We start from the raw sequence: 25,744 nt of genomic DNA on the forward strand, positions 1-25,744 counted from the left end.
TTGGTGCGATTTGAATGTGTAGTTTTGGCTACCCAAAACACACACACACACACACACACACACACACGGCTACTGCTATAGTATATTAGATATTTTGCAGTTAAGCACAGATTAAAGTTGTCTTTTTCTCTCCCCGATATGACGTCAGCCCACGTGCCCCCCAACGCAACCAGTGCCGCACCACCAGTAATCCTCTTTGGTGATCTTATGCGGGTGTGGTGTGGGAGGGTCCTCAGCACACGCAGTCTTTACACTCCACGTCACCTGCTCCCAGTATTATACACTAAGCTAATTTTTCTGTCCATGTCGGAGACATGAGTCACTTCCTAAGAATTTTCATTGATGTTTTTCATCTTTATTTATTTATTTATTTTTTTAGTTTCTAGTAATTGTGATAATCTATTCTTTCTATTGATTGTTGCTTAAGTTGATTATTGGAATCTTAGGCGTTTCTTTTTTTCCTGTCGATAACAGTAATCTAGTTTATACAAATTTTTAAGTAATATGTGATTTACTTCAATCACAAGTTTTAAAAAATTTGTTACTTTTGCTGTTGTTGAAAGATTTACCTCTTCACTCGGAGAAGTCACATCTAAGGAGAATAGTATCATCTGGTGGAAGTAAGAAGAGATATATATAAACGCTTTCGTTCGCAGAGAAAAGGTTAATCAGTTTTATTTGAGGCATCCCCCGAGATGTATCAAGAGTTTGTATCCCCCCCCCCCAGTTTTCTTCCTTTTTTTTTTTTCTTTTTCTTGCTGGTACGGTACATGCCTCCATTTCTCTTAGCAGTGTTCCGCTTGCCGCTCTCTTTCTCACTGGTCGACCTCCTTGCTGGATATAAATAATGGCTTTGGTGTTAACTGCTGGGTGTATATTCCTTTCATTCCTCACCTAGGCGTCCTCTTGCTACCCGGAGTTTTGGTTACCATCCGGATATGTCAGTGTTAGGGGTGATGATGTGGTGGGTGTGAGTCCGGCCCGGGGGTGGTGGTGGTGTTGGTGGTGGTTCAGTGTGAGAGGAAATAATTGTGAAGGGCGGTGTGGTGTGGGTAAGGGCGGGTGTTTTACTTCACTTGACGAAATGAAAGTTGTTTTAATGAGTACAAATAGTCTTGACCTATTTTGTAGTAAACTCTGTTAATCCTTTCAGTCCATTGACGTATTTTGAATTTATACCTACTGTCTGCCTACAACTTCATTCACTTTTGGGGCCATAGCATTTTTGAAGCGGTAAATATAGCCTTCATATGCCCATTCACTACAAGAGTTTCCCATATACTAACCAACATTATCAAAGGGAGGCAAAGATAAATCCGTGACGTCACCGGATTGAAGGGGGTTAAGGAGAAAATCCATATAATCAGGGAAAGAACTGAAGTAATAGTGAGAGAACAGAAGTGAGAGTGAACTGGAGTAACTGAGAGAAGTGCTTGACAGGCAGGTCCGGGCAGGTTGGCAGAGGATGATGGATTATTTTCACCCATATTTGTGTCCTATTCTATTTAAGGAATTCCCTGTTGAAGCCAGTGTGTGGGTGAGTGGTGACTGAAAGGGAACTACAGTCATAATGAAAGTCAACACCTTCACTACCATTAATGAAAGTCAGCACCTTCACTGCCAATGAAAGTCAGCACCATCACTACCATTTATGAAAGTCAGCACCTTCACTACCATTAATGAAAGTCAGCACCTTCACTACCACGAAAAGTCAACACCTTCACTACCATTAATGAAAGTCAGCAAAATCACTACCATTAATGAAAGTCAGCACCTTCACTACCATGAAAAGTCAACACCTTTAATACCATTAATGAAAGTCAGCACCTTCACTACCATTAATGAAAGTCAGCACCTTCACTACCTTTAATGAAAGTCAGCACCTTCACTACCATGAAAAGTCAACACCTTCACTACCATTAATGAAAGTCAGCACCTTCACTGCCATTAATGAAAGTCAGCATCTTCACTACCATGAAAAGTCAACACCTTCACTACCATTAATGAAAGTCAGCACCTTTACTACCAAGACGTCTTGCCAGCATCAGACAGTTTTATTCAGCTCAGGAGAGACTTCCTGTAGTGAGCAGGTAAATGAAAGCTCTGTTTAGTCCATCAAGACTTCCTGTAGTGAGCAGGTAAATGGAATCTGTAGTTAGTCTATCCAGTTCGAAAACTCTACACTAAGCTGCATAAAACCATCTGGATATATAAGCAGAAAATATACATATTAAGGCGTCATCGTACTGGAAAAGCTAAAGTGACTGTTGGAGAAAATGAAATATTCACTTTTCAGAGACGAGATAATCTTCGCACACTTGTGTCTCATTAATATACTTGCATCAACGGAAACTGCTTGGGTATATTTTACACAGTTCCAGTTGCAAGTGCTTTTGCTGAATACCACAATCATTTATTTGCACTGTAGCGACACCTAAGCTGAAAAAGGATAGGAAATGCTTGCTTCGTTGCGGAGTGAAAAGTATTACGTGGAGTGATGTGGCGGTTTATAGTCTGTACTGCGAAGGAGTGGCAAAGAAAGTAGAACTTGGAATAGGAGATAGGGAATGAAAGAAATTGTAGATGGATGAAAAATGAACTGGAGAGAAGTAAATAGGAGGGCAAAGGTCTTAGCACAGAAGAACATGGAAGGAGCAAAGGGTACGGAAGGAAAATGCGAGAAAGAGAAAACGGAATATGACAGGAGGAGACTGGGAGGAAAGTGAGGAAGAAATACATATAGGTAGACAATTATACAAGACAAGAGGGAGGAATGGTCGGGGGAGGAGTGATGGGGAAGATGGTAATGATGGCGGGAGATATGGTTGGAGTGGAGGCGTCAAGGCAGGCAAACGAGAAGACAGGGGGAAGGGAAGAAGCATGGTGAGGGGTGGAACGTGGAATGGAAAGTGACTGAAGCTGAACGATGGAGTGAGAGCCATATGATGGGCAAGGATAAGGGAGCGAAAAGGGTAGGGATGAGACGGGAAAGGAAACCTGAATGAGGCGAGGGAGAAAAGAGAGAGAAGAGAGCGAAGGGGATGAAACTAGACCTGAAAAATGGAGGGTAGACCTTTTGGATGAAGAGATTTTTGTTAATCTGGGTATGAGGAGTCGGCAACTAGGCATCCAATGAGCCTTTATTTATGTAGCTGTTGAAAAGACTGTATCTCAGCTACCATCTGATCGAATCTGATGCTGACTCACCTGCAGACCATCGTAGCATTATAATCTGCATCTCCATGTACAACAGGTATCCTACTTGCATCGGTCCTCGCGACACCCCATAAATATATTCGAGTTCATACGCTCATTCCAGTTCCTGAACGTGTTATCCGTAGCATATTATAGTGGGTATAAGTGCTCGTAGTTTGTACTAAGTGGTTTACGTGGCCACAGGTGTAGTCTCCGTCCAGAACTGGATGCATTCAAGCTAGACTGTTTAATTGCACTTTAATCCTTGACCCTCCATTTAATGCTTCCTTTTATCCTTACAAGCTGCAGGTCCTGATGCCTTTGTAATCTGCCTTATAACAGGTATTCTGTACATTACATCCTGGCTCAGCTGTATTCCCACATTCCCAGTAATCTTCTTTCCAGCATTTTACACACTACCTCATCCTAGTTCACCCTCACCCTTTCATACATTTTACTCCTCCCACTGTCTCATTTACAACCACCTTATCACAACTCAGCGTGGATAAATCAAACTTCGTTTAATTCGTCAGCGGGTATTATATTTAGGACATACCATCAAAGTTACCTGGACTGTCATATGATTAATGATGCATTGAGCCCCTTCAAAATTTTATAAATTTCTTACTGACACATTTGCTCAAAGAGTTGAATAGCAGATTTAACATTAAACCGGACTGAAATGAAGATATGGAAACAATGGAAAGAGAGGAATAATGGTTAACTAGAAGAACCCAACATGGATACGTGAAAAGTGAATGAGCTAGTTTCCAAAAAGATATGACAGTTCTACTTTCGGAATTGATTCAGAGAGAGAAGCTGCAGGAAAATCCTAGTATCTTAAGGCATGCAGAGAAACTGGAGGACAGACTGATAAAGTTCAGGGAACAGGTTCAAAGGACACTGTAAACAGTGAAGAGGGGGGGGGAGTTGTTTGAGCAGTAAAGAGTAGTGACAGAGATTTAAAGTACCAAAAAGGAGAAATGAGTGCAACAAACCACCATGCCGTCCCATACGTTTGTGTCCAGAGTTCTTATAGGAAGCTCATGGTGCTGGAGAGGGATGTCTTCCCGGGGAGATATTAATATAACCGAGCGACTCCACTACAAAGGCGATACAAACGTCCCTCATCCTACTCCCTATGCATAGAAGGAAGGACAGTGGACTGGAGAAGGGCATCTGCAGCCTACAGTCGATAGGGTTCATATTTAGACGAAAGTGGGATAACAACACGAGGATGCTCATGGCTAAATAGCGGTATGTAATTGAAAATATTTGTATTTTTTGTTTCCCTGTTTGTGGATAATCTAAAAGATGAATTCCAGAACTTTTTACACACTACATATTTCTTGAAGTTACAATTTAAAGTTCAATTTTCTTTGTAGTAAAAGTAAAGATAATACACTGCCGAACCGTCAGGTAGCATATCTTTGCCAAGGACTAGGCGTATATTTTTACACATGGTGCAGATATCTCAAGCCGGTATTGCACCGATTCCAACAGCTGCACAGGACGATACTACACAACCTTGGAGTTGGTAATGCTATCTTTGCACACACATGCAGGTTGTTTATACAGGCGGCACCATATTAAGGTGACGTAAGTACTGTGTTCGCACGGCTGACACATTCTGCTAATGACCCACAAAATATTTGTGAAATTTATTACACTGCTGCTAGTAATCATGTGTCGGGGATAAACTAATATTGTGTACCTCCACCGGCACACTGACAACGGTGCCTTTGTCCAGACAACCTGGTAATTGGATGTAATAACCCCCGCCAGAGTCTGATGTGAAGACAACGACGGAGTGTGGGAGGGGTGATAGAATGGGTATAATCCACACACACACACACACACACACACACACACACACACACACACACACACACACACACACAATATACCTCCATGATTAATGTCCCTTATGTAGTCATATTGCACTGTGTGGGGTATAAATAGTAATGTAAGAAGAAGACAGACTAAACTCAAGTGATGGGGTTTCAGCTATGAGGTTATGTGGTGTGTTGTGAGGGGGGGCGGTTGTTATTGAACAGGGACAAAAATTCCTGGAGATCATCCAGCATCAGGAAATATATAGAAAAGATGAGGAGTGATCTGCCAGTATGGTTGATCTCTCACTTGTGGCTGACATGCTGTTTACCTTACTTCAGCAAGACAAGTTGCACTGAGGCAGTTAGACAAAATTCAGAATATAGCCATTAGATTAATCAGTAATCTTGCCATTTCGCAGGACCTTCCTCCACTATCAGTACATAGAGATGTTGCATCTTTAGCATTTTCTACCGATGTTTTTACCGTAAGTGCTTGACAAACTTGCATTAATTGTGCCTTCCCTTCACATTTTCTTCCGAAATACTCGGCCAGCTGGGAGCGCCCATTAAGTCACACTCTCTCCCCCGCAATGCAGAACCTCTGCTTATCAAAAGTCACTTATCTCCAGAACAACTACTCCCTGGAATTCACTTCCTGAGAGTTGCTTTCCACAAACATTTAATCCACTTTGATTTAAATCCATGTGTTATAAATATTTTATGAATGGAGGATGCCTTTAGGCATATGGACTTTTTTTTTTATTTCCATTGCTTTTCCTTCCTTCATTCATTTTCTTAAAAAAAAAAAAAGTTTGGTAGGGTTGAGACCGCTTGCACGTGAAGGACTGCTGGCACCATCTAAGTCCCGTCCACAGCATTATGCAGCACTCTTGGTTATCGGGCAGAGCGGAACTTTTCTATGCACGTTCCTTCACTAACACTTAATCTGTTGCCACGTGCCTTCAGTATTCTTATTCTTTATTATGCACCACTTTCATTACCTCCGCCAGCGAAGTTGGAGGAGGTTATGTATTCACCTATGTTTGTCTGTTTGTCCACACGATATATCCAAAAGTTCTCAATGTCAATGAAATTTTGTGGAAGGGTGGACCATATGCCAAGAAAGACTTGATTAATCCGGATCAGGATCATGTGTATCCAGCACAATATCTTCAAAATTTGTCATTGAATTTCAATAAAAATTTTGTGGAAGGGTGTGCCATGGGTCAAGGAACAATTATTTAAATTTGGGGGCGGAACTGGATACTATGTATTCCACACTGTATCTCCACAGATCCGGATCCTTTTTTAATGACAGTGACATTGGCAGAGGTACGCGCTCTCTGAGTGCTTTCCATTTCTTTATTTAGTATACAGAGCTGACCGTTGCCAGGCAGACTCCCTCACTGACTCTCTACTATTGTTAGTCGCCTTACCACACAATTCTTCCATGAGAACCCCGACATCCACTACTACCGGATTCCCTTCCAACTTTCCAAGTCTTCATTAGGCAAGTACAGTACTTCTTCACGACATCTTTATCACTTTGTTCTTGGTCTTATCTTCTCATTCTCGCATCAGCTACTCTTCTCTTTCCTCTCTTAGCCATGTCCGCACCACATACAGCTTCCAGTTTTATGAGTCTCTCCTAACCATCCTGTCGACTGCACCTCGTCTGGGCTCTGTTACGAGTATATGGTTCACTACAATATGATACAGGTTCAGTGTGTTGGTGGTAACTTAAATCTGGTCGTACTCATTGATCGTACACACAGTAATATCCAATGTACGCAGTTAATTTACAACTAATGATGTCTCGACCAGCTCAACTGCCTTACCGCCTACGGTAGCCTTAATTGACGACTGCCATAAATAGTGAGCTTAAGTGATGTAGCTTTGTCATCGATTCTATTTTATTTTTTCACTATCGACCCACCGAGCAGCCTTACCACCAATCGCGCCGTCTGCCAGATGTATATAGGTAAATAAGTTAGGGACCAAGTTGCAATGTACTAGTTTTCTTAAATCTCTGAGTATATTTTAACCAAACTTTGTGAAAAAAATCAGGTTCAGCCAAGGCGTTGTCCCATTGTTTTTTAGAACAATAGGTTGAAGGTTAAGGTCACATGGCAGGGTCAGCGTAAACAGTTTTGATTTGACTTAGAACAGATGTGATGGAAGGGTCGAGGGTAAGGCAGCAACGAGGGGAGTCAATTTTGAGAACAGTCAGTCAAAGGAAAGGGTTTGGGAGCGAGGTAAGAGTTCGAGACCCGCCTGTGCCCGTGTCAGAGTAAAATACCTAAAACAGTTTTCATCTATCTTGAAACACCTTTGAGGAAGGATTGAGAACCAGCCAACAACTTGACCTGTTGTTTTTTAAGGACAGCAGCTCAAGGATCAAGACTGCAGTGTAAGGTCAACCTAAACTACTCCATCCAGTTTATACCAGCCTTGTCGGAAGGGTTCAGGGTAGGCCATGGAAGGAGGGATTCAGTTTTGAGATCAGCCAGTCAGACATCAAGTCACAGGGCATGGTCAGAGGTCAACTTGTGTGTGTGTTGTAGCTACTGTAATAGTATTTTCTTGATGTTTGTCAGCATATTATCACTGCCTTCATTAGCCCTTCTTTCTAAACTTGATGTGTTAATGAAAAGAGTTGGTGTGTTTGTATCCAGTCTACTTAAGATATATCAGTAACCTTGAACAAAATCGGATGGAACTAATAATACATTACCGACATCCCCGTCCTCCAGAACTGTCAAAATACTGATTCATTTTTTAATGCTGGTAATATCAGTGGTAACACCTTGCATATGGGTGCAATGAAGTCCTTTTTACAGTACGTAGATTGTATCAACATGTGAATTTTCGCCACTGGCAATCATACTTGAGGGAATCTTATCAAAAGTTGCTGATCTATGATGCTGAGAACCCGGTACCGTTTACGGGGACAGAAAATTGTAGAATTTGATTACTTCTTTATTATCAGCCTTTTTACCTCTTACCTTATACCTCTCTTTTACTAGTTACATATTCTCTACAGGTATGTGAGGGATGAGGTGTACCAGGAACAAGGTGCCAGTGAGGTTTGTTGCGTTAAAGTGCAGCATTTTTTCTCACATCTATTACCCTCAGACACCCTGGAATCCACATTTACATTTATATCTATATGACCTTATGCGGGGTTCAGTCGTGGTAAATAGTACAGGGTTGTGATTGTACCCACCGCATTAATTTGGAGAAAGGATAATGATAATGGGTAAATGAAGACAGAGCATAAATCTCTCTCTCTCTCTCTCTCTCTCCCTCTCTGTCTCTCGCTCTCTCTCTTCCAATATCTAAATCCTGTTCTGTTTATGACGTCCAGTTTTTCGCTCTTTTTTCCTCTCACCCCCACCCACCCCCTACAATCACACACCCGCCCACCGTCTCTCACCCCACCCCCAGCCACCCCCTCCCACATCACAACGCCCGCCCACCAGTGACTCACCCAACAAAGCAAGTTTAGGACATCTTGTTTATAGTTACCGTACGGTATTATATTTTATTTTTTGTAAACATTAGACTGTATCATTTTACTAATACCGAATGGCTTCCTGTGTGTGTGTGTGTGTGTGTGTGTGTGTGTGAGAGAGAGAGAGAGAGAGAGAGAGAGACGGAATGCATCAACGCTTGACGTCCCATCTTGTGTGGGGTAGGCTTGGCGAAATCTCCCAGTTCAGTACTAGTGCACCCTATGGGGGCATCCATCATCCACTCACCTGATGTAGTGCCGACAACTTCTTCCCTCACTATTATCATTATTTTCTGTACATGCCTTCTCTTTTATTTTCACCAATCTCTCTTCTCACCTTTTATTACTCTTTCCACTTCTGGTGGCTGTGCTTTGAGTGACAAGCCTTATGGTTTTCTGTAACCCAGAAAACTATTTACAACGCTGGGTGGTAACCATATAACCGAATAGCTGGGTGATGTGAGCCCGTGATGGTGCGCCTGCTAACTGGGTGGCGAGATGCAGATCCGGCGTTCATTCAGGGACCAAACCTCTACACTTACAGCGCCGTCCATCGCAAATGAACATCAACTCACCGCACGGGATGGGTCTGCAAGGGAGATTGCTTGCCTGCGGTTGATGGGTCTGCGCGGCCATAAGGACAGGCTACTCAACAACAAAAAATTACATTGTATAGTCCCTTCTAATCACACACCATCCACCCCCAGATTTTGTATACACTTCTGTGTAGGCAGGGAAGAACATGACTCTCAGAACTCCTGTAGACGCAAAATATCTAAGTAATCGTTTATTTATTTATTTGTTTATTTTATTTAGTTATATAAGTATTTATTAATTTTTCTTTAAATGGCTGTGCAGCTTCTTGATTTCAATTAACATGTGAACTTGGAAAGGTAATACCATAAAAGTTGTGCTGCGCAGTAACTCGTTCAATAGATCATAAAGCTGCATATTGTCAGGATGTGAGGCGTAGGCAGGCGTGGGCACATGCTGTCAAAAGCAGTTTGTATGTTTTGTGCTGTATACAGTATATCAATGGAGGATGACCGGGAGTGAGAGGCGATGGACACTGGGCAAGAGCCGGGTGGGTAATGAGCGGGGGTTAGGGACATTAGGCTTTGACGAACGGGAAGTGTGCTGGATTGAAAGACGTTGAGTGTATACTGAGAGGGGATGAGGATGAGGGATGTTGTGGGGAAGGCCAACAGATTCTGTTGGCCGTGCATGTGGGTGGACTGGACAAGAAGTGGCAGAGTTCGGACGTCGGCCGTGGACTGGGCGGGAAATGGACGGAGGTGAAGGGGGTTGGTTGTGGACTGAGAGGGAAGTTAGGCCACAAGATGGCGTTTTGTAGAGCAAGAGGGGAAAGAACAGGCCATGTAAGTGTATTATTAGCTAGATTTTGGGCATATGTATGACGTGAGTGGAGAAGAACTTTGGGCATGAAATGGGCGGGAATGTATGAACATCAGACAATTATTAGGAGGCTTATTAAAACACATACCATACACTTCTCGTGTCAGCTGCATCAGCGACTAAAGAACTATAGTTATCAGTTTCAAGTATATATAAATAACAACACAACCTTGTCAGACCGTCCCCTCTGTCTTAACTTCCACAAACATAACTCACCAGTTACTGGTCGACATTGATATCATGATGACCTACTTGTATCATTAATTTTATCTCCGTCACGCCCTATAAAGCCAAGGTCCACCACTACACTTCATTTATCTCGTGTTTATAATAACTCACGTAAAGGCCGCCTTTGGCGGCCTCCGGTCGATACCAAGTCAATTCCTGTTTTCGGTCGAAAGGTAACAGAAATTTGAATTACTCATGCCGTGAGCGAGACGGAGCGGGGAATTTTCCCTTATTTCTATCCCGATGGGACACCCGTTGAGAGAGAGAGAGAGAGGAGGGGGGGGGGCAGGATAGTAGTGTTTGCCGAACTACAGCATTATAATATACTATTTTAGGATTATAAGGAGGGAGGAAGGAGAGGCGAAAGAGTGATAAGACAACAAACAAGTCACCCTTATCGCTTGTGTCATGCTGGTAATTTCAATGCCAGACCAAGGACGAATCCATCCCCTCCACTGAAAGCAAATACTAAATTTGAAGCATAAGGCCAGTAATGAGTCATAACTTGGGAACCGGTGGCCCGATTGGACTGGTAATTGTTTTATCTTCAAATTAGAGCGTTTTAACGGTACCTTGCTCTAACAAATATTGCGCTACGTTGCGCCGTTTTTGCCGTCTTACGATAAGACAAACAAACATACAGAAATTGGATCATTATGATATAAATAGATACCATAGTCCCCGCTGAAAAGATCAAACTGATTAGTTGTCAACACAGAGTTAATAAGATAGCAATACTGGCCTGAGAAATGTGTGTGTGTGTGTGTGTGTGTGTGTGTGTGTGTGTGTGTGTGTGTGTGTGTGTGTGTGATTTCGTGCGTATTGTGTGATGTTTAGTCGCTGTTGACTGTGTGTGTGTGTGTGTGTGTGTGTGTGTGTGTGTGTGTGTGTGTGTGTGTGTGTGTGTGTGTGTGTGTGTGTGTGTGTCTTGTGTGATGTGTAGTCGCTGTTTGTGTGTGTGTGTGTGTGTGTGTGTGTGTGTGTGTGTGTGTGTGTGTGTGTGTGTGTGTGTGATTTCGTGCGTATTGTGTGATGTTTAGTCGCTGTTGACTGTGTGTGTGTGTGTGTGTGTGTGTGTGTGTGTGTGTGTGTGTGTGTGTGTGTGTGTGTGTGTGTGTGTGTGTGTGTGTGTGTGTGTGTGTGTGTGCCGGGATACATGTTCACAGTGTTATTGCATTACAAAAGTAAACACTGACGGCCTAAATAGTGCTTATGAATTTTCCTTTTATGCGGCATAATGAATTGTTATGACACTTAGCGCCCAGCATTGTGTCATCTAGGCCCCGACAAATTAGGCTTTTCTGGCCTCTGATTAGCTTAACTGCAGTCAGCGCTAACGAGTGCAAGGAATAATGTGTACACTGATGAGGTGAGAGAGAGAGAGAGAGAGAGAGAGAGAGAGAGAGAGAGAGAGAGAGAACTGTAGCAGGAAGCCACTTCTTTGAACTTTGGTTCTGCATTTTGGTTGGTGGGCAGGTAAGAGACCAATCCAGCTGGCCCAGCGCGGCACCCTGCTGTACTCGTACCTGGACCCTCCTGCTCGCTTGGGGGAGGGGGGGGGGGTGGAGAGCAGGGAAGGGGAGAAGAAAATGTGAGGAAGGTTAGAAAAGGAGCTGGAACGGTTCACAAAAAGGATGATGGAAGTCTAAGAAGAGTGGAAGAAGACAGTCACCAGAGGAAACTGATGTATGTGGTATTGTAGTTCATTTACTTTAACGTGGCCCAGAGTCTTGTCCATTTGCCGCTTATTTGAAGTGGCTTGGCAGAAAATGACAGTCCTACGGCTTTCTATCGTTTCCATGGAGCTGCTTCTTGACTGGCATGATATTCTAATGTTTATATCTTGTCTCAGCTCACCATACAAGATGAAGAGATGGCACTTTTAGGTCAAGTTAAAGTGAACAGAATATAGTATGGGTACATCTTTTGCGTTTTATTCTACCTACCCTCAGACAATTCTTATTTCGGAAAAAGTTTGAATAGTCTCACTGGTTTAACAATTGTCTCCAATATCCACTTTCTTACGGTGACTTATATTCTATTCTTGCCATCCCTACAGTATTTTATTGAAGTTGGTTAATGGTCTCATGCTGATGCAGTCAATGATTATGCGTTGGAAATATTATTATATAACTCCGAAAGACGTGTGAAAATGGTGCAGTCCGTTCCATTATGTAGGTGTCCATATAGTAGGGTATGACACGGTGTACGAGTGAGAGATTGTAGTATATCGTTTTAATATCAAGCATGTGTTTAACTAGAGGTTAGGAATCGTACTGTTTAGGTTCACAGCTGACGGACTCTAATTATACATTTCGTAGCGTGTATATCTGCTTGCTAGCAGTTTACTACTGATTGTGAGTTTTGTGCTGTGAGGCGGGGTGGGTGTTCCTGCCTGCATTTATACCGCTTGCATTTCATTATCATCCTGACATATTCATGAATACTGTATAGATAGTTTTTTTTTTTGTGAATTATTATTTTCACAAGGATGGAAGTTAATCAAGCAGTTTGCTATTGTTTTTGAGTAACAAAGTGATTACCACGGCTACTGATACAGTATCACTAAAACAAACACAACCGAGACCAAAACGAATTAGTGTTGTGTCAGGGACGGCACGAAAAGGCGATGAAAACTATCTTCTTTGAAGGTAGGCTGTGTATCTCGCTTGCAAATATGAGTGTTTAATTGTGTGTGGTCGTGAGGGACTCCAGACCTTGGTTGTTAAAAGTTGTCTTGGCATTACCACGTGCATGTTTAGGCACAGGTGTTGCTGTTTCCAGGGAACTAATAGTGGAGAAGTTATGGTGCGTGGGGCAGTGGCTTTTCCCAGCCCTCCTCCCCACTCTTTTCCTATCCTCATACCTTATTTCACCCAATTCTTCCTACCTTCTTTCCCCATTTTCTCTCCACCAATCCACCGTCCTCTTTAGTTCTTAATTCCTCCTCCTCCTCCTCCTCCTCTTCTCCATTCGCCTGTCCAGTTGTTTTCATTGTCTTTCTGTCCTCTTTATTGTTTTCCCGCCTATAATTCTGATATTCTCAGTCATTCTATAGTTTGTTTTTCCCAGTCAAGGTAACTTAGAATAATATTATAGCAAGTAGATTATCTGTTCTTATTAGTATATGGTGTTTGTAATTTGAGTGTACTCACCATACAGAGCTTTCTTTGTTTTGACCGTGTTTTCCAACCATCAGTTGATTACGTTTGGCGCTGTTAATTTTAACTACTGTTAGATGAGTTGCGTGTTGATTTAGTGCAAGTGATTAGCTCTGTCTTGTGTATAGAGATACAACTGTGTGTATTATGTTACACCAGTAATAATTTATACGTTGTATAAACAAATTGTTTGCTAAGTGAAGCTAGGTTTTATTTTGATTTTTCCCACCATTCTATTATTATTATCATTTTCTTTTCTCAGTGAATCGGTGTATGGTGTATTTCTCATGGTAAGCTAGATAATATCATAAGCAAGTAGATTTTCTATTCTTTTTACACCGGTAAAGGAAGATAGTATATAGAAAGTGAATCTCCCAAGAAATTCAGTATTTCATTTATAGAGTAAATCATATATTTGTAACAGCATCCCGCAGCCAGTTGTATTTTGTTTTTATTTTTTCTTTTGGTGGTATTTTGGAAATATTATAGCAAAATGCCGTCTGTACTGAGATGCCAGGAGTGTACTGGCTGCTTTGCTCCTCAGTATTTTTTGGTTAACTTTTCGACAACTGTGAGCAAACTATGCACCATGAGGAGTGATCTAGGAAATGGTTTAGCTGAATCGCAGAGAAGTTACAGGGAACTCAAGGCAGAGTTGGAAACATTGAAAGAGTTCGTAGCGGCAAACGTAGGAATTAGCGACAACACTCAAGAGGGAAGAGAGTACAAACCGAGTCTGTACCACCCCCCGCCCATCAGGCAGTTATAAATGATAGTGTATCTTCCTCACCCAACGATTCCGTACTTCCCTCGCCAAGCGAATGTCCTCCGTTCCTTAATGTCAGTGCCATCAAAAACATGATAATCACATGTTTTTGATGGCATACACATTTGTGCCACTGTAATACAACAGTATGTTATACAATATATTCACTATTTTACTACCATGTATCATTATACATACCATATATTACTACAATGTGTTATGTTTCTACAATATTATTGTTTCTCTTCAATACTGTGATGAATACCATGTATTAATAGGCTAGAATGTGATTTGTTACTACATGCTGACGTTGGTACGTCAGCTAGGCGTGACCTAGCGATGTCAGGAAAAATCATAGGTATTATAGAGGTTAGAATAGTCGTGCCTAGGCGAGAGGGCTAGAGGAAGCTGCGATGCATATTCCTAGGAATTTCACACACAGCACAATGACGCCGGTTAGGAAACTCCCCAGGCGCGGGAAGGATCCATACACCCGTGCCCTTACACGCAAGACAACCAGTCATATGCAGGGGAAATGGGAGAGACAGAGCAGAAGGGGTTAGGAGAGAAGTGAGGCACGGTGAGGAGAGGCAGGAAAGAGCGCGCGGGGTTAGCTTCAGCATAAAACCGCGCTCACCTCAGTACTGCTCGTGTGAGATATTCCCATTTGAAGAAAATAAACTCATCTCAGTAGTGCTCTTGTGAGATCCTCCCTTTGAAGAAATAAACTGCAGTCAAACCCCAGACATCTTTATCTTTTTCCTGCCATCTACGACAAGTACAACAAACATTCTCTCCTTCATAAAATCCCTACAATTCAACACACTGTTCCAAAAGCTTGGCGACGACTACTTACAGAATTAGTAAATACAAAAGTAAGTAAAGAAGGTGAAGATTTACTTGCCGAAATTTGTATGCTGAAAACAAAAGTGGTTTTGAAAGAGAGAGAGAGAGAGAGAGAGAGAGAGAGAGAGAGCAGATAAGAGTGGAGAAGGGTATATACTGAAGATACTTTGGTTCTGACAAGCTGGCCTAAGATAGGTAGGTCAACAGATAAAAGGGAATAGCACAGACAAGACACAGATAAGAAACACAAATAAACGCCCAGAAAGGATAAATAGGATATATATTAAACCAGACAAACGGAAAAGATTATAAACAGAATGAAGATATTTAGGCATGAAAGAGTATAACATTCTCTTCTTTATCCAGCGACATAATTAGCCTATGTTTTACAGCTTCATCCGCTGTTCCCCCTTCTGTTTTTCTCCCCTTTCATCTTTTTCATTTTTCTGGCTTCGAATTTTGATGTTTAATTTTATCCCTCATTCCAATTTTGAAGTACTGTTATAATGAGATTTATTTTTTAAGTTAGCAGAAAATACAGCAGTTTTTTGGTGTGTGAAATTCCCATGTAAAAGTTTATGCTTTTTGCTTTATTGTTCTACTTCTCTTTCCCTCGTCTCCTCTCACGTTTTCCTTCAATTACTTTGGAGTTTTTGCTCAAGACATTGTCTCTTTCCCTTCCATCTTTTTCTTAACATTTCATCCTTGTTCCTCAGTCTTCTTTCTTTCTTACTTCCTCATTCTCACTTCAGTCTTTCCCCATTTTCGCTTTATTATAAACTAGCCATGATCCACCTCATATCACTTATTACCTCCGTTCTCTTCCCTTCCTTCTTTCTCCCTTTCTTCCCCCCCCCTCCCTCCCCCCTCATTCGTCAAGTCCCACACACTCTCAACACTTCCAGAATGATTAAATTGCTACTTTTGTCTCGCCTCTTATAAGGTTCGTCTACATTCACCACATCACTCAACTTCCATCATCCCCTCTCCTTCTCCGTCCTCTTCTCTCCCTCCTTTCCCTAATCCTTCCTGCTGCATTCTTTCCTCCTTTAATTCCTTTCTTTTGTTTTACTCCAAAGTTCTCTCTCCGGCTATCGCTCAGTCCCACAGGAGAATGTAGAATGGACACAAATCACGTAAGGTAAAGAGGAGTAATGAGGTATAATTTTGACACACCAAAGGTATTATGAGACCGGGGAACAGCGTCACGTGAAGAGTATAAATGAAGGTTTTTATCATCGAAGTCATTATTAATATCAAGGAAAACGATCCCATAAGTGTATACATAAACAGCAGCAACATAAACAGCCAATACTTCTGACCTTTACCACGGGAGTAAAACTTTATTTCGTTCTGTTGGAGGAGGCTCAGGTAAATTACTATGCATTTCAGCGGCTGTGTTACCTCGATTTTCTGGGTTTTCTCGGTAACGAAGTGTTGGATCACTATTATACTTTGCCACAGGTTATTTCACACCTAGCGCTAATTTCTGACTGCATAGTGCATTACCATAAGTGTATGAGTAAGCTACATACTCTTGACAGTTGAGAGAAATTCCCTATATCCAGAGACAGTATTCGGACACAGCCATCACTACGTCACTCCTTAGACCCCACCCACCTCTCTCCCCCTACCTGTATGATCCCTCCTTCCTTCTATCACTCTTTACCCCCTCCCTCCCTCAACCTCCCCCCTTCTCTCTCTCTCTCTCTCTCTCTCTCTCTCTCTCTCTCTCTCTCTCTCTTGGATTCATAACTTACGGTGCATGCTGTATTCCTGAAGTATACAGAAATATGGTATACCAACATGCACGCGTCATTTTTGTAAAGTGAAATAAGGTGGAAGCAAAGCCTTGGGTACGGTAATGTGGAGGGTAATAACGAGCGAGAATGATGGCAAACAGATGGTATACTGCAGCTGAGCAGTTTGAGGTGTTGCGAAGTTACATGGTTTGTTAAACGGGTTTGTGGCTGCACTCTACAGTAATACCCCAGAAATACAGGACGTTGGCTCCAAGGATTAACAGTATGGCATATAAGTTACGTCATTGTCCCCGTGGCTGCAGGAATGGCATTGTCATGCCGCTTTTATCCTTGTTTACCAAGGAACAGAGAGACAATCGGCTGAGGTTCAGTTTGCACAGGTGCGTGTCGTTTATAGCTATATTACTGCAACCCATTCATTCCCATCACTAACTTGATGAGTGATGGGCTCCATATCAACGGATACGCATAAACTATCTATACATACCCGAACATGGGTAAAGAAATTGTCATATGATCCAACGATACACCATATAAGGTATTCACTTGGTTATAATACAGCACATCATGCATTTTCACATATGGTGGGTGGTGTAAGAAATTTAAGGGTTAAGGACAGAAGCCACCTTCATATGTGTGTGTGTGTGTGTGTGTGTGTTTTATTTATACATTTTCTTTGCCAAGGATTCGTTGTTAAAGCGGTAATGGATCAAGATGAATTTTGTCTCCAGCCCTGATAATACTTCACCAAAGGTAAAAGACATATCACTAATGTTGTAATATTGACCTATCACCAAGCAGGCCGTATGACAGGGTTGCCTATGCGGTCGGCATGAGCGTCCGCGCGGTGAGGACGGTGGAAAGGCGGCATCGCACCACCAACTGCGAGGCAGGGACGGCCCAGGCACTACCACCACCACCACCTGCAACACCTCCCACAACACCGGCCGGATTCGACAGTTTCACCGTAGCGGCCATTCGTCGCAAAGTCCAATCAAAGTTCGCCGCCAAAGAAGTTATGACTATTGCTTCCCTGACGGAGAAGCTGATTATCGACGGCATCTTTCCGATGGCAACCTCGGATACGTCGGTGTGGCGACTCCTCCACGATATGGGATTCCGCTATAGCAGTGCTACTCAAAGTGTGGTACGCGTATCGGTGACGGTACGCGAGCCATCGTCTGCCGGTACGCGGAGATTTGTATTATTATGGCTACATTGTTCATTTACTCACTCATGTTAAAAGTCATTGCTATCCAACTAACGAATGCGATATAATAAACAGTGAACTGAATACGCATGAGACCCCCCCCAAAAAAAAAATAATAATTGGAATGAGAATACAGTATGGTAGTTAATTAATTTTGGAAACATTAAACGTATGCATCCAATTAGAAGATTTGGCCGATTTTTTACTATGAGTGGCAGCCATGAAACATATCACACATCTGGCAACCTTGATCCACACATGTGGAGCAGTGTTTCCACTGCTTGAAATTTTTCTCAAGATCTTGAAATATTGACCCTCGTCTTGAAAAGTTGAAATATAAATTGCAAAAAGTCAAAATTCTTGAAAAAAAATCTTGTTTCATGTATTTTGCTTATTTTTTCATATATTCTGACAGGAACAATGATGGAAACCCCCCCCCCCCCGACGCACATAATGTATTTTTAATTTAGATTCCCCTTTCCCATTTTCTATTGTACGGCACTCTGTGAGTGTGACAGACTAAGTGATCTCTATACGTTGCTTACAGTTTGAGCCACCCCCACGCTACACAGTGAATTTCCTCTCCAAAGTTCGTCTTTTTATTCCAAACTTCAGTGATCAGCTGTTATGCAAGGGCTAATTGCTACTATTATATTAATATCAATTTCCTATTTACATTATAAAGGAAACTTTCTCTTTAAGTCTTAGTTTATTGAAGTGCAGTGTTTAATTTCTATTGTTTGTGTAACAAATATAATTATTTCCATTTCTTTGATTCATGAAAATTCACATTATAAGTTTTTTTACTTTTACAAGGTATGTGGAAGGTATTGAGAATATAAGGAGTGGAGGGGAAATTGTTGAGTGCTGTGAAGAGTACGAGTATGTACGAGGGAGCTAGGGCTACGGTGCGAGTGGATGGTGAGCTGAGTGAGTTCTTTGATCTCAATGTGGGACTGAAACAGGGGTGTGTGATGTCTCCATGGCTGTTTAATATATATATATGGATGGGGTTGTAAAGGAGGTGCAAGGTAGGGCAGTGGATGTGGGGGTGGCCCTAATGAATGAGGGTGAGATTTGGAAGCTTCCGGTGTTGCTGTTTGCTGATGATACAGTATTGTTGAGTGAAGATGAATGGGAGTTGCAAGGTTTGGTGAATGAATTTGGGACAGTGTGTAGGAGGAGGAAGCTGAAAGTTAATGTAAACAAAAGTAAAGTTATGGTGTTTGAGAGGAATGAAGTCACAGAGTGTGCAGTGAGATTGAATGGTGAGGATATGGAGAATGTGAGTGCATTCAAGTACTTGGGTAGTGTGATGAGTAAGGATGGAACTTTGGGGGATGAAGTACGTGAAAGGGTACAGCAGGGAAGAAAGGTTGTTGGTACACTGAAAGCAGTGATGAGAAATAGGGAGGTGAGTATGGAAGTTAAGAAGTCACTGCATGATGGTATTGTGATCCCTACCCTGACGTATGGAAGCGAGGCGTGGACCTTGCAAGAGGGGAGCAAGTCAAGAGTGAGAGCAGTGGAAATGAGTTACTTGAGAGGAGCATGTGGAGTGACGTGGAGGGACAGGTTGACGAATGAAGAAGTGAAGGAACGTTGTGGGGTAGACGTGGATGTGGTTGAAAAGATTAGGAGAAATACACTGAGGTGGTTTGGACATGTGGAGAGAATGGAGAATGAAAGACTGACTAAGAGGGTGTATGTAGGTGAGGTGAAGGGAGGGAGAGGGAGAGGTAGACCGAGGATGAGGTGGAGGGATGGAGTTGAGAGGTAGCCTATATGAGGGAGAGGGGAGTGAGTTGGGGGGAGGGGAGTCAAATGGTGGGTGACAGTGACTTGGAGGCGTTTTGTCTGCGGCCACCCTTTGCGGGATTAGGGCGTCGGGCTATAGATAGATAGATAGATAGACTTTTACAAGTGTTTTAATGTAACCTTTGCTTAATAGTTAAGATTCCTGCGATATTAAGTTAAAATATAGTCTTATTTACTTTAAAATAATCAAGATATTGGAAGTGAGAAAGGTAGGATCAGTTAGTGTTACCCCTTGAAAGCTCGTTTTCTTTGGTTCTCTGTAGAGCATTATGTGTAATTAATATTATATTGCTCTAATGTGTGAAAAAGTTCCTGTTTAAGGTCGAAATATTTATTATTACTACTAATTTGCTCAACCTTGAAAGTTTTTTATCAATCTTGAAAGATTTTTACCCAACCCTTGAAAGATATATTTTTGCCAGAGTGGAACCACTGATGTGGAGCAGTCAGTTAGTTACCATCAAGAAGTGGAACAGAGAGCATCTGCGTGTTTGTCATTTGGGACCACGTCCCAACCCACTGATCAGAAATAGTAAGTACTAATAATTTTAAAGGCTGGTTCACACTATTTATGATGTATTTGCTTTAGTATCATTTGTATTTCTCCACATAAAATTAATTAAAACAAATAAATAATTAAACAATTAAATATTTCTCAATAAAAGCATTCCCATTGCATTTATTCGGCTTTCATCCTAATATCATAAATTAAGTATATACCCGGGTTATGGAATTAATATTCATTATTTTTATCCCAAATTTACAGATGGCAAAGCGAGGCCCAATGGACATGTTTATCAGACCAAAACATCCGGTTGCTGAACACACAAATAATTCTGAAGCAGATGACAGCGATGTAATTGAAACCGAAGTGTTGCCGGCAAAAAGAATTCGTACTGGCTTTACTCGGAAATATGACTCCTCATACATTCAATTCGGTTTTGTAGCCACGAATGATGGGGGAGTGCCTAAACCGCAGTGTGTTATTTGTGGAGATGTGTTGGCTAACTACTCAATGAAGCCGTCAAACCTCAAAAGGCATTTAAATACAAAACATAAAGAAATGAGTTCGAAGTCGAAAGAGTTCTTTGAAAGAAAGCATGTTGATTTAAAAGGCCGTCAGAAACAGATCTTTGAAGTGTCACACACAAATACTAGTGCTTTGCGGGCTTCTTATAAAGTAGCACTTCGAGTTGCTAAAGCTAAAAAGCCATACACAATTGGTGAGACGCTAGTGATAGCCTGTATTAAAGATGTTTGCACAGAAATGTTGGGTGAGCCAGCAGCAAGGAAAGTGGCTCAGGTTCCACTTTCAAATGACACTATAGCTCGACGAATTTACGATCTGGCACACGATATGGAATATCAGCTCATAATTAAATTAGCAAAGTACTTTTCTTTGCAGCTTGATGTATGTACAGACGTTGCTAATCAGGCAGTTCTGATGGTGTATGTGCCCTGTGAACATGAGGGCGATTTGAAAGAAGAGTTTTTTTTCTCTGCTTCACTACCAACAAAAACAACTAGTTCTGAAGTGTTCAAGACTGTGAGCGACTATATTGTTAACAAATGTGGGTTGGATTTCAAGTTTTGTGTAGGCGTATGTACTGATGGTGCTGCCGCAATGATAGGACGGCATTCAGGTGTGGTTACCCAGATCAAGGCACTTGCCCCAGAATGTAAGTCAACACACTGCTTCCTTCACCGAGAAAGTCTTGCAACAAAAAAAATGTCAACAGAACTAAATAGTGTGCTCAGTGAGGTTGTAAAAATTGTGAACCATGTAAAAGCAAATGCTTTAAATTCGAGACTATTCACAGCATTATGTGATGATATGGGAGCTGATCATAAACAGCTCCTATTGCATGCCGATGTACGTTGGTTATCGAGGGGAAAAGTTCTGTCAAGAGTATTTGAGCTACGAAACGAACTTGTCTTGTTTCTTCAGGACAAAAAACCAAATTGGTCACAATTGTTCAGAGATGTGCATTGGCTAGCCAAGCTGGCTTATTTGGCTGATATCTTTGCCATCTTTAATGATCTCAACATCTCCATGCAAGGAAGGATGGCATCGTGTTTTACGATGGCAGACAAGATCGATGGGCAAAAACGAAAGCTAGAAGCATGGAAGAATCGAGTGTCAAGAGATTGTTATGACATGTTTCACCAACTGGCAACAGTCATCGCCGATGCAGGCGAAGACCTTAATGTTGCATCTCTAAGAAATGTCATCAAAGAACACTTGATTAATTTGGCAGATCATTTTCAGCATTACTTTCCAGCAGAAGATCCACGGAAAGGGACTGGATGGATCCGAAATCCGTTTATGCCACTGAGAGATGACTTCGACCTAAGTGTCACTATGGAGGATAAATTGTTGGAGCTGGCTGCTGACGAAGGACTGAAGACAAGTTTCGAAACTTCAACATCACTTGCTTCCTTTTGGATAAAAGTGAAAGCAGAATATCCTGAGCTTAGTGAAATTGCCCTGAAAACTCTTCTCCCTTTTCCTTCAACCTACCTCTGCGAGACTGGCTTCTCAACAATGAGTGTCATTAAGACAAAATACAGGAATTGTATGGATATTCATTCTCCATTGCGAGTGGCATTGTCCTCAATTGAACCACGATTGGATAAGTTGATAAATAAGAAGCAGGCTCACCCTTCACATTAGTAAAGGTTAAGGTTTTGCATTGCCTGTGTATTGTGTTAGTAGAATAATCATTCATTTAAATTTAATGTTACCTATTCCTTTCAAATTTGTATTTTAACATTTATTCATTGGGGTTTGAAATAAGAAAAATATATAATTTTCAAGCTACTTTATTCATTATAATTTTTCGTTTTATTACTCATACACATGCTTATATTTTTTCATAAGGCTTTGCTTGTTTGATTTGATAATAATGGTTTTATTTATATTGTAATATTGAATTACTTGTTTACAAAATCAATTTAAAAAAAAAAAATCAACTTTTATTATCTATTCATTATATTTTTCCTGTATAAATGAATATTACTACGAATGTCTCGGATCGTAAACAATTAATTATATGGCACAAATATGGTACTGGTCAATGGCGCACTGGGAAGACTTGTTACGTCAATGATGACTGCCCTTGGATTGGCTTGCTTCGCTTGCACATTGAAAAAAAAAAAAAAAAACTGCCGGTCCGCCACATAAGATAGTTTGAGAAGCACTGCGCTATAGGACATCAAAGCGGACTATGTATGTGAGGAAGGAGTCCCTGGACGTTGTATGCCGGCGGATTAATGCTCTCAGGGCACTCGAGCAACACCGGGAGAGAGGGATGCAGGTGGTGTACCTTGACAAGACATGGTTCACCACCAGGATGCACCACAGCATGAAGTGGGTGGACACAACGCAACCTGCCACAAGCACCACGTACAGCCGTCACGTGCCCCCCGGAGAAGGGGACCGCTTTGTGGTAGTTGCAGCCGGCACCGCTGATGGTTTTGTGGAGGATTCGTTCCTGTGCTACCACACCAAGACAACCAGCGGTGACTACCACGGCGAGGTTAACGGGGAGCTCTTCCTTTGTTGGCTGACATCACAGCTCCTGCCCTCGCTGGCTGAACCATCTGTGCTTGTATTAGACAATGCGCCATATCACAGCCAGCAGACGGAGGAGAGTCGTTGCCCTACCACTGCCACCAGGAAAGCTGACCTCATTACATGGTTGGAGAAACACAGGCTGCCCTTCCCGCCACACGCGACTCGGCCTGAGTTCCTGCTCATATGCAAACGGAACCGTCCACAGCCACAATACATCGTCGACAACACCATTCGAATGTGGGGTCATGAGGTCGTCCGCTTGCCACCAGCCCATCCAGAACTGAATGTCATTGAACAAGTATGGGGTCACATGAAAAGACACGTGCGCTCGTCCTTACAACACGTCACTCGGGCAGACTTGCAGGCCAGGCTGGAGGAGGCAAAAATGGGTGTAACGGCAGAGGTGTGGGCAGGTGCGGTTCGCCGATCACAAGGCTTTGAGGAGGAGTACTGGGCCACAGACAACATACACCACAGCATAGATCCCGTCATCATAAACCTCGACAGCGATGATGAGGAAGACTTGTTCTTGGAAAGTGACGTGGAGTAAAAGAAAGGTTATGCTGTGCACTCATGTTGTCATCACTTGTCACCTCATCATATATCCGCTTCCGCTCACAGTGTATTTTGAACTATGAAATACTCTTCCACATAACCTGTAGTTCTCTTTCTTAAAACGTTATTCCATGGAATAATTTCCGTTTTCATTTCTGTCCTAAAAATGATTTATAGATATATATTATACACAATAATACTAATAAAGATAATACTAATACTAATAATAATATTAATAACAGTAATAATAATAGTAATAATAATATTATTAATATTACTCATAATAAAAATAATAACAATACTAACGGTAATACTATTACTATTACTACTACCACTACTACTACTATTACTACTACTACTACTACTACTAATAATAATAATAATAATAATAATACAGTGTAATAATAAAATATCTCGAATTCATCATGTTACTGCTCTGGCGCCCATCCCCAATCGTACTTTAGGGTAGAGGCTACAAGGCAAAATGGAAATTAATCCATGAGCTACAAAGAGTATATAGCCCAGATGAAGGCAAAGAAAGACAATTTACGCACACATTGTTTTATGGCTAATGCATGCACCAGTTGGAGAGCCATATACATCTCGTGGGTTAGTGCAAGGTTGAAATTAATTTAACTGAATTCCATGAGAGAGAGAGAGAGAGAGAGAGAGAGAGAGAGAGAGAGAGAGAGAGAGAGAGAGAGAGAGAGAGAGAGAGAAGGGGGAAGGTTGAGGGAGGGAGGGGGTAAAGAGTGATAGAAGGAAGGAGGGATCATACAGGTAGGGGGAGAGAGGTGGGTGGGGTCTAAGGAGTGACGTAGTGATGGCTGTGTCCGAATAGTCTCTGGATATCGGGAATTTCTCTCAACTGTCAAGAGTATGTAGCTTACTCATACACTTATGGTAATGCACTATGCAGTCAGAAATTAGCGCTAGGTGTGAAATAACCTGTGGCAAAGTATAATAGTGATCCAACACTTCGTTACCGAGAAAACCCAGAAAATCGAGGTAACACAGCCGCTGAAATGCATAGTAGTAACCTGGTAGGTTGATAAACAGTGTATCGCTCTTGCCATTCGAATCACTACAACTTACACGGATTTTTTTTCCCCCAGTTAATATACGAAAGCAACGCTGTATCCCTAAATAATGCCAGTATACCCGTTATTAATGAAGAGATTTAGATTTTTTTTTTTTTTTTTCATGTGGACATAGACATAGCATCCCGTTCCCTCAGGCCCAGCAATCCCTCCTACGTACCATACGCCTCCACATATCCTACTTAAAAGCGTCAGTGTATGTCATTTATCGCATTTAAGAAACTCGCTAACATTTGAATATAAGGAAACGACTGCTGGAAATGAAGTGCTGGTCATTCACCTGCATGGCGGTGAGTGGGTATCAGTTGGACAACTGCACTGACGCTGTGATCATGTCCTACTCTGTATATTACCGAATATTTTAACTCTTCTGATATAACTCACGATTACATATTTCTATCTATATATCTATCTATTGCCAGACGCCTCAATCCCGTTTGGGGTGGCCACAAACAAATCGCCTCCAAGTCGCCCTGTCCCCCGCCATTTCACTCCCCTGCTCCCAACTCACACCCCCCTCTCTCATATACCTCTCCACCTCATCTCTCCATCTCATCCTCGGCCTCCCCCTCCCTCTTTCCCCCTCCACCTCACTCACATACACTCTCTTCGTCAGTCTTTCACCCTCCATCCTCTCCACATGGCCAAACCACCTCAGTGTGTTCCTCATAACGCTTCCTATCACATCCACATCAACACCACAACGCTCCTTTATATCCTCATTCGTCAGCCTGTCTCTCCATGTGACTCCACATGCTCA

At 41.9% G+C, this 25,744-nt stretch overlaps 2 protein-coding genes across 2 annotated transcripts; both read left to right on the plus strand.

Annotated features, from left to right (window-relative positions):
• The first annotated feature begins 138 nt into the window (after window positions 1-138).
• On the plus strand, window positions 139-22,426 carry LOC145404885 (SCAN domain-containing protein 3-like). Its single transcript, XM_080276389.1, has 4 exons — window positions 139-218; window positions 17,526-17,925; window positions 18,482-18,523; window positions 20,519-22,426. The coding sequence occupies exons 1-4, from the start codon at window positions 139-141 to the stop codon at window positions 22,424-22,426; spliced, it is 2,430 nt and encodes an 809-aa protein (XP_080132515.1).
• Window positions 22,427-22,979: 553 nt separating this feature from the next.
• Window positions 22,980-23,879, plus strand: LOC145404896 (uncharacterized). Its single transcript, XM_080276399.1, has one exon. The coding sequence runs from the start codon at window positions 22,980-22,982 to the stop codon at window positions 23,877-23,879; it is 900 nt and encodes a 299-aa protein (XP_080132525.1).
• The last annotated feature ends 1,865 nt before the right edge of the window (window positions 23,880-25,744 follow it).

This window comes from Coenobita brevimanus, chromosome 7, assembly GCF_032717465.1.
Source record: "Coenobita brevimanus isolate Jiangsu-jjx chromosome 7, ASM3271746v2, whole genome shotgun sequence".
Classification (NCBI taxonomy): Eukaryota; Metazoa; Arthropoda; class Malacostraca; order Decapoda; family Coenobitidae; genus Coenobita; species Coenobita brevimanus.